This window comes from Malania oleifera, chromosome 12 (assembly GCF_029873635.1).
Source record: "Malania oleifera isolate guangnan ecotype guangnan chromosome 12, ASM2987363v1, whole genome shotgun sequence".
Classification (NCBI taxonomy): Eukaryota; Viridiplantae; Streptophyta; class Magnoliopsida; order Santalales; family Ximeniaceae; genus Malania; species Malania oleifera.
In genome coordinates this window covers 61,261,769-61,277,218 of record NC_080428.1, presented here as the reverse complement: position 1 = coordinate 61,277,218, position 15,450 = coordinate 61,261,769, and the positions used below count along the sequence as shown (strand labels likewise).

The following is a 15,450-nucleotide window of genomic DNA, read 5'->3' as shown; positions in this document are numbered from 1 at the left end:
AAAATAGCTTTATTCTTAGTTTTTTAAAATATTTACAAAAATGACACTTTTTTTTCAAAATTTTAAATTTAAATAAAAAACTTAAAACATAATTTTTTTTTTTATTACTTTTCTAGATTTTTAGCTCTTACTTTGCGTATGAGAGTATAAAATTTGAATCTTGAATGTTAATTTCAGTGGAACATCTATAAAATTTATTTTAAATCCACAAAACCCAAATTCAATTCCGAAATTGAAAAATTGAAACAAGTATATTTTTGAGTGATTACTTTAAAATCTAAAAATAAAAAAAATGCAAAATTATTTTACATATTTAAATAAATTTTTTTATTTTCTATCTTTCTAATACGAGTGTTGAAAATTTTTTTAAAAATAAGATACTGTTTTTATAAATCTTTGAAAAACTAAAAAATAAAAAGTAAAAAATATTTTCCCCAACTAAACAAGTCCTAAGCCTTTGTGAACATTAAGAAGTCTACTTACAATATTTGCTCATTGTATTTAATAAATTATTTTTACTGAAAAATTAAATAAATTTTTACAACTTCCCATTATGTTATGTTCTGAAAATAATAATTTTAAAAAGTATAAAACAAAAATTAAACAAACTTTTCTAACTGCCTATTAATTCTTAATTCAAAAATGTAAAACGCTGTGCATATATTCAAAACACAATTTAACTATCTTTTATAAAAATTAAATAACAACATAAAAATATTTATTCAAATTTTATTTCTCTGATGAGCGACAACCCAAAACAAAAAAGTCTAACCCAAGCCAACGAGTCCAAATTGGGGACTCGCCAGAAAATAATTCATCCTTTCCACTGGGGTAACACCCAGAATCTTCTTTATAGTTTTATTAGAACCCTAATTCCAATGACACGTACTTCCAGTTCCAGCATTACAAACAAAGAAACATCCCATGCAGGCCGCAACAAGTTTGGTTCCTCAAAAAATTTGGTGGATAGGCAGATTGCAGACGACCCAGATTCCATGCTCTTCCATATTTATTACAGTATCCCACGCAGCTCTCCTCTTCTTCTCCTTTCCCATGTGCTTTTTCAATTTTCACACTCCCCTAAACCCAAAATGGCGACCCACTTGTCCTCTACCTCTCGAACCAGCCATTTTCATGGTTAGTCTTAAGCTTTCTGTTCCATCAAATTAACCCTTCCTTCTTTTTCTTTTTCTTCTTCCTCTTTCTTGATTTGTTTGGAATGTAATGAAATGAAGTATAGTGGAAGCAACCCAGAGCTTGCTTCTCTGGTCTGCCTGCGCAGGAGCTAGGGCTAGGGTTTTTCATTGAAACCCAGGTGGCTCCTGATTGCTCGTCGTTTCCGGAGGGAATTTTTGACGGATCTGTCTATTCAAATGCACAGCAGTTTCTATTATTAATTAAGGTTGTCATTATGAGAGAGAAGAGAGAGAGGCAGAAGGAAGGAAGAAAGCCCTTTTGATTCTTATCTGGTTTAATTAGGCGTGTTCCCACTCTTTCTGGCGGCGCGTGCACGCCCAACTTTTCTACTCGGAGACCACCACAAAGCACAAAGGTACGTTTCTTTCTCCTTGTCCATTTGAATCTTTTCTCATAGTATTATTTCTTGTTTGGACGTTACTGGCCACACTTCAGTCTTTCGTTTGCAGATTGATAATAGAGTATGATGTTTAGTGGTGACGAATTGTGATAGGAAAGCAGCAGAGGAAGAATTTTTTATGGTGGTGTGATGAATCGGAGGCAGCGCCCTGTTTCCACGCGCGGCCGTGGATCATATTTCCCGCCGCCTCCGCCGCCGCCGCACCCGAGCACGGACCAGGAGCCGTTCAACATAATTCCCATCCACGAGCTTCGGACGGACCACCCGTCGCTGAGGTACCCGGAGGTGCGCGCCGCCGCTTCGGCGCTACGTGTCGTCGAGGACCTCCCGAAGCCACCGTTCAAGGAGTGGGTGGAGGGCAATGACCTGCTGGACTGGCTGGGCAGCTTCTTCGGGTTCCAACGCGACAACGTTCGGAACCAGCGGGAGCACCTCGTCCTCCACCTCGCCAACTCCCAGATGCGCCTCAGCCCGGCGCCGGCCGTCGCCGACTCCCTCGACCCCACTGTCCTCCGGCGCTTCCGTCGGAAGCTCCTCGAAAACTACGCCTCATGGTGCTCTTACCTCGGCCGCAGATCGAGCGTTCGGCTCTCTAAGAACCGCCGCGACGGCGATCTCCGGCGAGAACTACTGTACGTTTCACTCTATCTTCTCATTTGGGGTGAGTCCGCGAATCTCCGATTTGTCCCGGAGTGCTTATGCTATATATTCCATCACATGGCCATAGAACTTAATCGGGTTCTCAGTCGAGACATTGACGATTACACTGGTCAACCCTTTTTCCCCTCCTATGCCGGCGAAAATGCCTTCTTGAACCTAGTAGTCACTCCCATTTACGAGACGATTGAGGCCGAAGCAAAGAGTAGCCGAAACGGCACAGCACCGCACTCGGCTTGGAGGAACTATGATGATATTAATGAGTATTTTTGGAGCGGAAGATGTTTTCAGAGGCTTAAATGGCCTATTAATGTTGGGAGCAATTTTTTTGCTACTACAAGTAAGAACAAGCGGGTGGGCAAGACTGGGTTTGTGGAGCAGAGATCGTACTGGAACATTTTCAGGAGTTTTGACCGGTTATGGGTGCTGTTGATTTTGTTCTTACAAGCTTCCATCATTGTTGCTTGGGAAGGGAGAGACCTCCCATGGCAGGCATTGAAGGACCGGGATGTTCAGGTGCAGCTGCTCACAGTTTTCATCACTTGGGGCGGTCTTCGTTTTCTCCAATCGGTGCTTGATGCTGGGACTCAGTACAGCTTGGTGTGCAGGGAGACTGTGTTGCTTGGGGTGAGAATGGTACTAAAGAGCATGGTTGCTGCCACTTGGACGATAGTGTTTGGGGTGTTTTATGCCAGGATTTGGAGTCAAAAGAACTCGGATGGAAGGTGGTCTGACAAGGCAAATGAGAGGATTATTACTTTTCTTAAGGCTGCACTTGTGTTTGTGATCCCAGAGTTGCTTGCTTTGATTCTCTTTATTCTTCCGTGGATTAGGAACTTGATTGAGAATGCAGATTGGAGGATATTGTACATATTAACATGGTGGTTTCACACCGGAACCTTTGTGGGTCGTGGGCTGAGGGAAGGGCTTGTTGATAACATAAAGTATACACTGTTTTGGGTAGCGGTGTTGGCTTCAAAATTCTCCTTCAGTTACTTTCTTCAAATAAAGCCTCTAGTTGCCCCAACAAAAGCCCTTTTGGATCTTAGGGGTTTGAGAACCGTCTGGCATTTGTTCTTCAATAACCCCAACAGGGTAGCAGTGGTGTTATTGTGGGTTCCTGTCATTTTGATTTACCTAATGGATTTGCAAATCTGGTACTCAATTTTTTCTGCCTTGGTTGGTGGAGCAATTGGGTTGTTCTCACATCTGGGTGAGATAAGGAACAGCACCCAGTTTGCGCTTAGGTTTCAGTTCTTTGCCAGTGCATTGCAGTTTAATCTCATATCGGAGAAACAGTTGTTCAATACAAAGGCGACACTGATGAAGAAGCTCAATGATGCAATGCACCGACTCAAGCTTAGGTACGGACTTGGCCAGCCCTACAAGAAGATTGAATCAAGCCAGGTGGATGCTACCACTTTTGCCTTGTTATGGAATGAGATAATTATCTCACTGAGGGAAGAAGATCTCATCAGTGATCAGGAACTGGAGCTTTTGGAACTGCCACCAAACTGCTGGAACATTAGGGTCATTTGTTGGCCATGCTTCCTCCTGTGCAATGAGCTGCTGCTTGCTCTCAGCCAAGCGACAGAGCTGGCTGATGAACCTGATGGGTGGATCTGGTCTAAGATATGCAAGAATGAGTATCGGAGGTGTGCTGTTATTGAAATTTATGACAGCATCAAGCACGTGCTTCTGGAGCTTGTTAAATATGGAACAGGAGAGCATTCAATAGTCTCAAATTTGTTTCGTGACATAGATCACTGCATTCAGTTTAGGAAGTTCACTGAGGTGTACAAGATGACTCAGCTGCCTCAAATTCATGCCAAGTTGATAGCTCTTGTTGAGCTTCTGATCAGACCTCAGAAAGATCCTAGTAAGGTGGTAAATGTGTTGCAGGCTCTGTATGAACTTTCTGTTCGAGAATTCCCAAGAGTGAAGAAGTCAACTGGGCAGTTGAGGGTGGAAGGTTTGGCACCTCAAGGTCCAGCCACCAATGCAGGGTTCCTCTTTGAGAATGCTGTCAAGTTTCCTGATACTGGGAATGTCATCTTCTACAGGCAGCTGCGGCGACTGCAGACAATTCTTACTTCTAGAGATTCAATGCACAATGTTCCAGTGAATCTCGAGGCAAGACGGCGTATTGCTTTCTTTAGCAATTCACTTTTCATGAACATACCCCGTGCTCCTCAAGTTGAGAAAATGATGGCTTTTAGTGTTCTGACTCCATACTATGATGAAGAAGTCCTGTATGGCAAAGAAATGCTTCGAAGTGAGAATGAAGATGGCATTTCCATCCTTTTTTATCTGCAGAAAATTTATGAAGATGAGTGGAGGAATTTTCTGGAGCGGATGCACAGAGAGGGCATGGAGAATGATGATGATATTTGGACAACAAAGGCAAGGGATCTCCGCCTTTGGGTATCATACAGAGGCCAGACACTATCTCGCACTGTAAGGGGAATGATGTATTATTATAGGGCTTTGAAGATGCTTGCCTTTCTTGATTCTGCATCAGAGATGGACATAAGAGAGGGATCTCAAGGCCTTGCTCCTTACACTTCATTGAAGCAAAACAATGGCTTGGCCAGTCCAGGCTTGGGTAGACCACCATATTCACGGCACCTGAACAGAGCCACTAGTGGTGTCAGTCTTTTGTTTAAAGGGCATGAGTATGTGAGTGCTCTTATGAAATTCACATATGTGGTTGCCTGCCAGTTGTATGGGCAACATAAGGCAAAGGGAGACCCTCGTGCCGAGGAGATCTTTAATCTGATGAAACAAAATGAGGCCCTTCGAGTTGCCTATGTTGATCAGTTTGAGTTTGGGAGGGAAGGAGTCGAGCATTACTCTGTTCTTGTGAAGTATGATCAGCAACTGGGGAGGGAGGTTGAGATCTACAGGATAAAATTGCCTGGTCCATTAAAGCTTGGAGAGGGAAAACCAGAAAATCAGAACCACTCCATCATCTTCACTCGAGGGGATGCCATTCAGACCATTGACATGAATCAGGACAATTATTTTGAGGAGGCACTCAAGATGCGCAATCTATTAGAGGAATTTAACACCTTTTATGGCATAAGAAGGCCAACCATCTTGGGAGTCCGTGAACATATTTTCACAGGTTCTGTGTCCTCTCTTGCTTGGTTCATGTCCGCTCAGGAATCAAGTTTTGTGACCCTAGGACAGCGTGTTCTAGCCAACCCTTTGAAGGTACGAATGCACTATGGTCACCCAGATGTATTTGACAGGTTCTGGTTCATGACTCGCGGTGGAATCAGCAAGGCCTCACGAGTGATCAATATCAGTGAGGATATATTCGCTGGCTTCAACTGCACACTGCGTGGTGGCAATGTGACGCACCATGAATACATGCAGGTTGGTAAGGGAAGGGACGTTGGTTTGAATCAGATCTCAATGTTTGAGGCCAAGGTTGCTAGTGGCAATGGTGAGCAGGTTTTGAGCAGAGACGTATACAGGTTGGGTCATAGACTTGACTTCTTCCGAATGCTTTCGTTCTTCTACACAACTGTGGGGTACTACTTCAACACCATGCTGCTGGTACTGACTGTTTATACATTTTTGTGGGGCCGCCTTTATCTTGCTCTCAGTGGTGTGGAGAAGGCAGCCATGGACGGTACTAAGAACAATAAAGCCCTTGGTGCAGTGTTGAATCAGCAGTTCATTGTTCAGCTCGGTCTGTTCACAGCACTTCCAATGATTGTAGAGAATTCTCTTGAACATGGGTTCCTCCCTGCAGTTTGGGATTTCTTGACAATGCAGTTGCAGCTTGCATCTCTTTTCTACACATTCTCTATGGGCACTCGTACCCATTTTTTTGCCCGGACTATTCTCCACGGTGGTGCAAAATATCGGGCCACTGGGCGTGGCTTCGTTGTGCAGCATAAGAAATTTGCTGAGAACTACAGACTCTATGCTCGCAGCCATTTTGTGAAGGCAATTGAGCTTGGGGTTATTCTGATAGTATATGCTTCCCACAGCCCAATGACGAAGAATACTTTTGTTTACATAGCAATGACAATCTCAAGTTGGTTTCTTGTAGTGTCATGGATGATGGCCCCCTTTGTGTTCAATCCTTCTGGCTTTGATTGGTTGAAGACTGTTTATGATTTTGATGATTTTATTAATTGGATATGGTATAGTGGTGGAGTATTTGCAAAAGCAGAACAAAGTTGGGAAACGTGGTGGTATGAGGAGCAGGACCATCTGAGAACAACTGGTCTTTGGGGAAAACTGTTGGAGATTATTCTAGATCTTCGCTTCTTCTTTTTCCAGTATGGCATTGTATACCGTCTCCACATAACAGGTCATAACACCAGTATAGCTGTTTATTTGCTATCTTGGATCTACATGGTTGTCGTTGTTGCAATCTACATAATCATAGCATATGCACAGGACAAATATGCTGCAAAAAAACACATTTACTACCGGCTGGTTCAGCTCTTTGTTATTACAGTGACAGTACTTGTAATTGTTATATTGCTGGAATTCACCCCTTTCCAATTTCTTGATCTCATCACAAGCCTCTTGGCATTCATCCCAACTGGGTGGGGCCTAATATCCATTGCACAATTGTTGAAGCCTTTTTTGCAGTCCACTATAGTGTGGGATACCCTGGTTTCTTTGGCTCGTCTGTATGACATGATGTTCGGGATAATTGTTATGGCTCCTATGGCACTCCTGTCTTGGATGCCTGGATTCCAGTCAATGCAGACAAGAATCCTGTTCAATGAAGCGTTCAGCAGGGGCCTTCAGATATCTCGTATTCTTACTGGCAAGAAATCAAACGTTGACATGTGATTGAGGTAATTTTATGCCCAAGTTTTACTTTAAAGTTCTTCATAATTTTGTTCAGCATCACTCCTGTGATAGATTGCTATCATATACTCCATATGGATTTTATTTGTATATTAGCTGAAGCTTTTACTAGTTAAAAGTTATAATATTTTCCTTGGTACTTCAACCATAATGAATTATTTAGTTTGTAAAGAAGTCAGCCTTATTTCGTACTGCTCGAAAAATTTTAAAGTGGTTGCCATGCTTTGATTCTGTTGTGGACATTGCAACACATTCGCAGAAAATTTCCTGCTACATATCATCATCTACATTCTTATCCAATAAAAATGCTGTTTCCACTTCACTGGTTCTGTTGTCAAAATCTTTGAGCCTCAACACTTGTGGTCAACTCTTTGGGTTAGGCTGGGTTTGTTTAGAACTACATTGGAGTCAGCTGTCTTTTTTGTACTTTGGTTGCTTGGCTTGGCAGTGCACTGAATTTAGTCTGAATGTATTCTCAAGTGGAAATTTCATGGCCTTGGCATGGACAAGCTTGCAATTACCTTTTCATTTGTGCAACCTGGCATTCTAATTCCAGTTGCTGCTCCAGTGGGAATGGCCAACTCATGCCAAGTATTGTACTTCAGGAGTCTTAAGCTTCACATGGGCTATAAGTTGTCAGAACCTTTCCAAGCTTCATTCTGGGCTGAATTTGCCAAAGCAAGATTTTGTCAGCACCCCACAAAAATTCCCATGGATTCCTGGACTATACCTTGATCAACCAATAACACTTTGTTAGAAAAAAGAACATAATTTAAACTCCCACTTTATAGAAGCAGGTAAGGGAAAAGCTGCATAATATCCAAAGCATGTTGTACACATTAATTTTGAAGCAACTGTACTGTAATTGGAAATTGTGCATTAGGCATCAAATTGTGGTGCATTGCAGCGAAAAAAAAAAAAAACGAAATGGAGGTGAAAATCACGTGATTTCTGGAGATCATGTTTGACTTTGTAGCCACTTCTCCATGGTACCGGTTGTTGCTTTATTGAATTTGCTTCATCACATAGGCTCAAAATTTGGCTTTTATTGTCATCGGTTGGTATCAAGATCAAGTCCTACATATATAACATGTACAAATGAACATCTTTGAGCAGCGAATCCCCATATGAATGATTCATTGTTCTTATCAATCCTCATGCTGAATTACTGTATGGTACTTCAGTACAAAATAGTAAATATGTGTTATCCTCACTGCTCTGCTCTGTGGTTTAGGCGTCAAATTTAAGCACTTTGGGGTGAACCAAAAAAAAAAGGGAATAGAAAACACACGAGGAACCATTACTTCAAGCAAGCATGTTCTTACATTGCTACAAAAGGAAAAAAATAAATATGTATTATCCTAGCTTATCTGGATGGATAACCTGACTTCCACATCTCTTTGAACCAAGGAGAAATGAGTTCTCGTGAGATTTCAATCCATGAAGAATATGCAGATTTGTGGGTTGTTGAACTGAACAGGCAAGAAATTTCTTCAAATGTTTACTTAGTACATACAACTGCCACAAAAATGGTGGTGTCAAAATTAAAAATTAATTTTTTGGTTTTCTGTAATCCTTCCTGTAATAGTTTTGTATTGAATCATGAAGCTGTTTGCCTGTCTGATGAAATTATTATGCCTAGTACAGAACAACTACTGTCCTTGCTACATTTATATTCCAGTTTTTCACTTTTCAAGAAGAAAACTTCCACAATTTTTTACTGGCTGTCAATGACCCCATATATTTTCACCCTTTTACCTTCTTCTGTGTCTATATGTGTTCCAATTTTTATGAATCTTGGGTGTTGCTGATTTGTAGGGTTTTGCATTAAAACGTTGAATGTAGTGATCCTAGGTTAGAGGCTGGTTTGATTGCAGTTCTTGCTATTTCCTTGTTGATTTGGACTCGAAACCAATTGCTTAATTTTCACCTTTTGTTACATTGTTGTGATTCTTTGTCAATATCTATTGTTGGATGTGATAGAGATCCCCCACAACTTTTTTGCTCGTAGCTGCTGCCAACAATACAAGAACAAAAATCTTTTACAAAAATGTGAAAAAAAAAAAAAAAAACAACTCCGGTAATCTGAATTTGAGCCTTGGTAGAGTTGAGTAGAGTTTGGTAAACCACCTTTTGCCATTTGACCTGTATTGTTTCTGGAATCTGAATGATTTCATTCTGTGTCCAGTAACCACCGTGTCATCCACTTTTTTTTTGAATGGTTTCTTTGTTGCATCCAATTTCTTTGGCTGCCTTATATGTAAATTCTAGAGACCTTCTATTTCTTGTCATGTAGTTTTCCTTGACTTATGATGTCGATGCTTCTGATATATGGGATTGATGTACCTGCTGTTTCACATCATGTAGTTTTTCTTTAGCTCATGATGTCCATGCTTCTGATAAATGGATTGATTTTTATGCAATATGCACATGGCACATGCTAACATCCTCTGTTGGTTAGTCAAAACTTGCTGCTAGAACTGATTCCTTAGGAGGTATAAGACTTGAACAAATTGAGCTTTTTGTTAACTGCAAGAATATTTTAAGTGGCAGAAGGTGAAAAGATTGAATGATATCACTGATTATGTTTTCTGTTTTGTTTTTCAATGTAGGTTATGGATATTAGGCACTTATTTAGATGTAGGACATTATAATTTTTTTTTTTTTTTTTAATGTAATAAACTATTGGTTGCACCAGATCTGGGAGAGAGTTTGTATATGGTGAAGGCAAATTTCTGGAATCTCTGATTGCAAATTAAATATTTGTACAAATTGTCACCATTATCAGATTGAGATATTTTAATCAGGATAGCTCTTAGCCAGTCCCATGCTGCATTACTTGGTGGTATTTTTTTTTTTGCTTTGGCTTGTTCCATCCCCTGTTTTGTTGATTTTTTTTGGTTTCTGAGGCAGCACGATCAGTGATTATAGAGGCGATGAAGTAGTGTATATGATTTGTAGGCACCGCACACCTGCTTATCTCATAGAATTTCACCTTCCAAAAAATTATGGAATATTCTTCACTGCACTATATCTTCCATTTGTTGCCCATTTTCCTCTTTCATGGCAACACCAACTATTTCTAGACAAAATGACAAAGCATTCTCAGCTTAAAGTCTACTAGATACTCACTTATTAGTACTTTCATCATTCACCATATTAACAGGATCTTTTCATGTTTTCCAGGTTTTGAATGGGGACTAGGCCTATGCTGCCAAGTAGATTGACTGCCAGTTTTTCTTTCCCTTTTAACTGATAGAGATCACTGTATACAGCATGCCGTGCCAATCATCTGTCTGGGTGAGAAGACTCTAAACTTTCCATCATGGACTTCAAGCTTCGATGCTGTTGTGCATTATTGTTTTTTTCTTTCTTAACATTCCTTTTGGTGTTCAAGGTCCTGGCATGGTTTCACGCAATTGGGGTGGTTTACTTTTGGTTCAACCCCATGGCAATGTACAGGATGGTTTATGTACATATTGTCCATATCTATTGTAAGCTTAAATGTTTCGTGACTTATTTGGACTATTTGTTATGGTATTCCCACTTGTTTCCACTAGCACTTTTGTTCTTGAAGCAAACAAATGATAATTCCATGCTTTCCAGCACCACAGTACAGTAGCTATGTTGGTGCAAAAGGGGATGGGGGCAGTGAATTTTTCTTTCTTTCGTAAACTGATGGTTTAATCACTTGTCTGGTTTCCCCTTCTTCCCCCCTTTCGTTCTGCTTCTATTAAGGGGAGGGTGTGACTACTTTGGTTTAGCTGTTACGTGTAAATCAACATGAACTTGACACTGTATTTGGGAATATGAAATTGGATATTGAATTTAGAATTATGTTAATTGGACAAAATACACAATTCCAAAACCCAATCTCAAATGCTCCCTCATGCAATTAAATTGAGGTTAAATTAAGGTTGTTGTTTATAGGAAAGGCGAAGAGGGGGAAGAAGAAAGGTACTCTAGATTAAAGGGGAAAGGTTGAAATTCCGTTATTCTTTTCCCTCGTGTTTAGAAAAAATGAAAAAGGAAAAAAAATGATAATAGGAGAAAGCAGTAATTCCAATCAATGATCAACTGAGAAAAAAGAGATTCTAAAAAATGTCTTTAACAAATACACATGACAGTAGGTTGTTTCTCAGAACAAAGTCTAGTTCCCATGTTCGTTGTCTTGTTTTCACTTCCAAAGAATTTGTATCATATTTCCTTAAGTAAATTAATGGATATATTATATTTCCAAGTCAATGGACAGTGTTATTTCCTTCTATTTTTCTCCAATTATTGTAATTTTAAAAGGTAGAGAACTCTTTTTTCCTTCCCCAATTTCCACTGTAACAATTGAAGGAAATTAGGACTTTTCCGCTCGTTTTTACTTTTCATTTTCCTACCAACCAAAAACAGTGTGAAGGATTATGTTAGCCAGTCCGTGTTTATCTAGAATGATTGGGGGAATGTATGATCATGGCATTATAAAAATTGAATTATGAATGATTGGGGGAATGTATGATCATGGCACCATAAAAATTGCATTATGAACTGCTACTTAAAGACCAAAATCCACTTCCATTTCCAATAGACAACACTTCATGCTGGGTGTCACAATTTGACAAAAGCCTTCTCCAAAATGCCCAGCTCCGGAGATCTATTTCTCAAGTTATGTCTTAACACATTGCAACTCACTCCTACATATGGAATGGGGGGGAGGGGGGATGGAATCGAGTTTATCACCTGATTTCATCATGCTTTCCATTCAAATTTGCACCATTCCTTTCGCAAACCAAACATAATGTGATGGCAATGTAATTTTCGAAGGTGAGCATACGACATGATTAGCATGTTATGGCAATTTTCTTCTTTTAATAAATATTTAACTTTGTGCTACTAATTTTCCCCAGATTTTTCTACCTATAGATGCTTTAAAATTGCAGCACAAATGGAGATGCAGTAAATATAGCATCATTGACCTTTGAGGGATTGCTTCGTTAACTTCCAACCATTTGCAGCCATTTAGGATAATTCTTCATATTCACAATGTTAATTAATAAAGTCCAAAAGCAAGTGCCATAAATCAAATGGAGACAAGGGGCAAATAAATCTCCCTAGTTTCCATAACAGAAATGTTTTCCAGAAAAGGACTGGTGAGATTTCATTAAACAAGCAGTGAGCATACAGACACTCCCACACATAAAGGTGTAATTTGATATGAGGCTTCAGGTATGTTCCCAAAATTAATGGGTAAAATAATCATGAAATCTGCAACAATGTGATTGATGTACCACTTAAAAATTACATACCTAAAGTACAGAGAGCACCTTCCAATCTTGATACCACTTCTATGCACTGAGGTGCGCCTCCACAAAAAATAAATTCAAATTCTAGATGTTGGACTTCCCACGCAATTATTCACCATTAACTACGGGTACTTTCTCATATACAGAATTCTTTTTGAATCTGTTTGGAAGAATGCTACGACCACCAAACCTCTGCTGTAAGTAAATGAGGACAACGAACAGCAGACCAAAACATGGAATAATGACATCCCAGGAAGTGGAGTACAAGTCCATTTTAGGATTTGCATATATGTATAATAAATCAAAGGACCAGGAAGATCTATGAGTCCTATAAAGATCATATGCATGCGGCAGCAAACGAACAACAGATATTCCAATGTAAAAGGATGGGGCAAGAGCCTTATCTACGGAGTTAAAGAACAAGTTGAACATGATCTGAGGGAGCAGGAAACCATCCAAGAGCAAGCCAGCATAAGACCTAAGTACCCCCAAGAGAGAATATGGATGGTAGCTGGTCCCCCGGGCTAGTAGCAATGGACTTTGGTAAGCACTCTTCCACCGGTGAATAAACCATGCAATCAATCCACCTCCAACATAAAACGGTAAAGACAAATAAAGAACCTTTTTCTCAGAAATCCATAGGCCTTCCTGGCTTCCGTCACCCCCTCTTGACGTCCAAGTCAATTGCAGAAGACGGAACTGCAACAGGAAAGCTATCAATGTTACCACCCTTACTATCACTTCGTTTACCTCAACCCATCCACCACTACCAAGAAAAGAAGTTTGATGATTATGCTTTGGCAGGAAAAAGGCCTCAAAATTTAACACAAGAGGAATCATGTGCCCAAGAGTAAGAACAATGAGCATGACAATGGAGATGAATGGAAGCACGTCTGGATGCCTTTTCACATAAAAGAGCTGCAACCCCAAAAAAACACATGCCAGTGTGTCAGAGATCAGAACCATAACTATCTCCAGATCCATCCTGAAAATGGATTCTGCTGCTTGGTTTGCAGAAATAGAGCTTGAAGACAACCCAAGGGGCTCAAAGTATAGGGGGTCAGACTTTCCCCGAGTGCTTTGAATAATTCCTTTTAAAGATCTTATTCTGCCCCTTGCTTTCAATGGAGTATATTGAATACTGACATGAATTTCACAATCCACTGAATTACTTTCAGTTGATTGTTTGCTATATGATCCCAAACGTCGACAGCCTATCATACACAGGTCACCTGTCTCAGTATCATAAACTCCTTCAGCAGAAATGTCTACAAATTTGGTTGAATTAATCCCATTAGCCAAATGGAATCCTTGTGAAGACTTAATGCTCATTGTGTAGCTTACATTTCTTAAGCCGCTGTGACTGGTGGTATTTGTTATTGCCGACTCTATATGCCTTAATTGGGTATAATGGTCATAAATTTGATCATCCATGGCTAGCAGAACCAAGGAACCTGATGTTTTCTGCCCTTTGCTATTCTTTATTGACATATAAAATCTTGTGTCAAAGTTATAACCATTGGCATACATCATTTTCTTGCTTTTATCAGGCTTCTTTTCTGCACAAAATGCCCTTGCATTATCAATCTCAGTATACTCGTATTTCACACCTGAGAGTCGCTGCCTTTTGTGACCAGATTTCCGAATAACAATCCTTCCAAAGTAACCCATATCATCCATCGTTCTGTTGCTCCAAATTTCCCCTAGAAGAGGACTTCTGTTTCTTATTGACAAGGTTGTGGGAAATCTGAAGCACAACTTAATTGAGCAGTCCCCAAGCGAAGCCTCAATCAAAGAATCTGCTGAGTTAAAGACACGGCATGCAATTAAGCATAGCCGATTCTTCTTCTCATCCCATGCCCCCTCAGCAACTAAAGTTGTATTAGGATCAAATGGCTGGTTATAAGCTTTATAGCCATAGCTGGAAAAGCCAAACAATGCCCGCAATCGCAACTTGTCCAAACAATGAATTCCATTAAGAGACATAAAACTAGGTAAGATGTCAGAAGTCCCACCAAGAGGATTGCAAGTAACAGAGCTACAATCACTCACATACTCCAGTTCAAAGTTAAAACCCGATCTAAACAGCAAACACAAATTGCTGTCCGACTTCAACGAGAGAGACGCATTCTCATTACCATCACATCCATTAAAACCTCCATTTTCATTTTCTGTATCTACCAAAGTGTATTCATAATTCATTAATGACAAACCCAATACAGAAACTGGTTCAAAGTAATTCCAGCTACCCACTACATCTAAACTCTCCAATGTTCCACTAACCAAACTTGAAGCAATGCTTGAACTATTCTGATAATTAAGCTTAAGAACAGTACTAAAATGCCTTAACTTACCATCCTTCGCATAATTGGATCCATAACCAACCATACACAGCTTCCCTGAAGAAGACGACCAAAACCCATGTAGCCCGAACGATACTAAACCTTTGTGAAGTGGAAACCTTGGCGGCACATACCTCATGCGTAATCTCCGGCGGTGAGGCCAATTCCTAAAAATCGGGGACGTAATTTCATTTCGGATAATCAATTTCGCTTCAACTTTAATGACGCCGTCGGCGAGGGTTTGATAGAGGCCAGTGGTTTGAAGAGAGAGGGATCGCCGTAATCTGGGGGCTTCATCGAAGATCGGCTTGCCGCCCTCAAAGTACGCGTTCTCTAACCGGAGAAATTGGTCGGTGAAGGCGGGTTTTGCGCCGGTTGGGGATGATTCAGGGACAATGGCGTTGCAGTGTTCTTTGTACAAGATCGAAGAAGATGAAGATGGTAGAGAGAGAGTTGTGGAGATGTTGAAGATGAAGAAACAAAGGAAGAGAAAGAGGTGAACGGACCCGTGATGGGCTTCCCAATAGTTGAAGGGGAAAGCCTTAACCCTAGATTTTGGCAATGGAGGCGATGAAGGGTAAGCGATCGCCATTGCTGCCGCAGTGCAAGAAATGCAGCCGGCGTTGGGATCATCCGCCGATGCTTTTGTGTATGAACGGAAAAAAAGAAAAAAAAAATGAAGAAAAAAGGAGGAGAAGAAATAACAATAGCAAGATGGAGA

At 40.4% G+C, this 15,450-nt stretch overlaps 2 protein-coding genes and 1 non-coding gene across 7 annotated transcripts; 2 read left to right on the top strand and 1 right to left on the bottom strand.

Moving 5' to 3' along the window:
* Positions 1-749: 749 nt before the first annotated feature.
* LOC131144594 (callose synthase 11-like) lies at positions 750-10,655 on the top strand. Of its 5 annotated transcripts, XM_058093320.1 has the most exons (4): positions 847-1,137; positions 1,241-1,552; positions 1,633-7,083; positions 10,283-10,655. In XM_058093320.1, exon 3 carries the CDS (start codon positions 1,727-1,729, stop codon positions 7,076-7,078), a length of 5,352 nt encoding a protein of 1,783 aa, XP_057949303.1. In that variant the 5' UTR covers positions 847-1,137; positions 1,241-1,552; positions 1,633-1,726; the 3' UTR covers positions 7,079-7,083; positions 10,283-10,655. The 5 variants fall into 5 exon arrangements, with proteins under 5 accessions (XP_057949304.1, XP_057949301.1, XP_057949302.1 ...); XM_058093321.1 differs by having other exon boundaries at positions 750-1,552; positions 1,647-7,083; XM_058093318.1 differs by having other exon boundaries at positions 750-1,552.
* Positions 4,710-4,790, top strand: LOC131145311 (small nucleolar RNA J33). Its single transcript, XR_009134094.1, has one exon. It is a non-coding gene; the product is annotated as a small nucleolar RNA J33 (small nucleolar RNA).
* Positions 10,656-12,216: 1,561 nt separating the features above from the next.
* On the bottom strand, positions 12,217-15,450 carry LOC131145139 (uncharacterized). The gene has a single exon (XM_058094233.1). It carries the CDS (start codon positions 15,319-15,321, stop codon positions 12,496-12,498), a length of 2,826 nt encoding a protein of 941 aa, XP_057950216.1. The 5' UTR covers positions 15,322-15,450; the 3' UTR covers positions 12,217-12,495.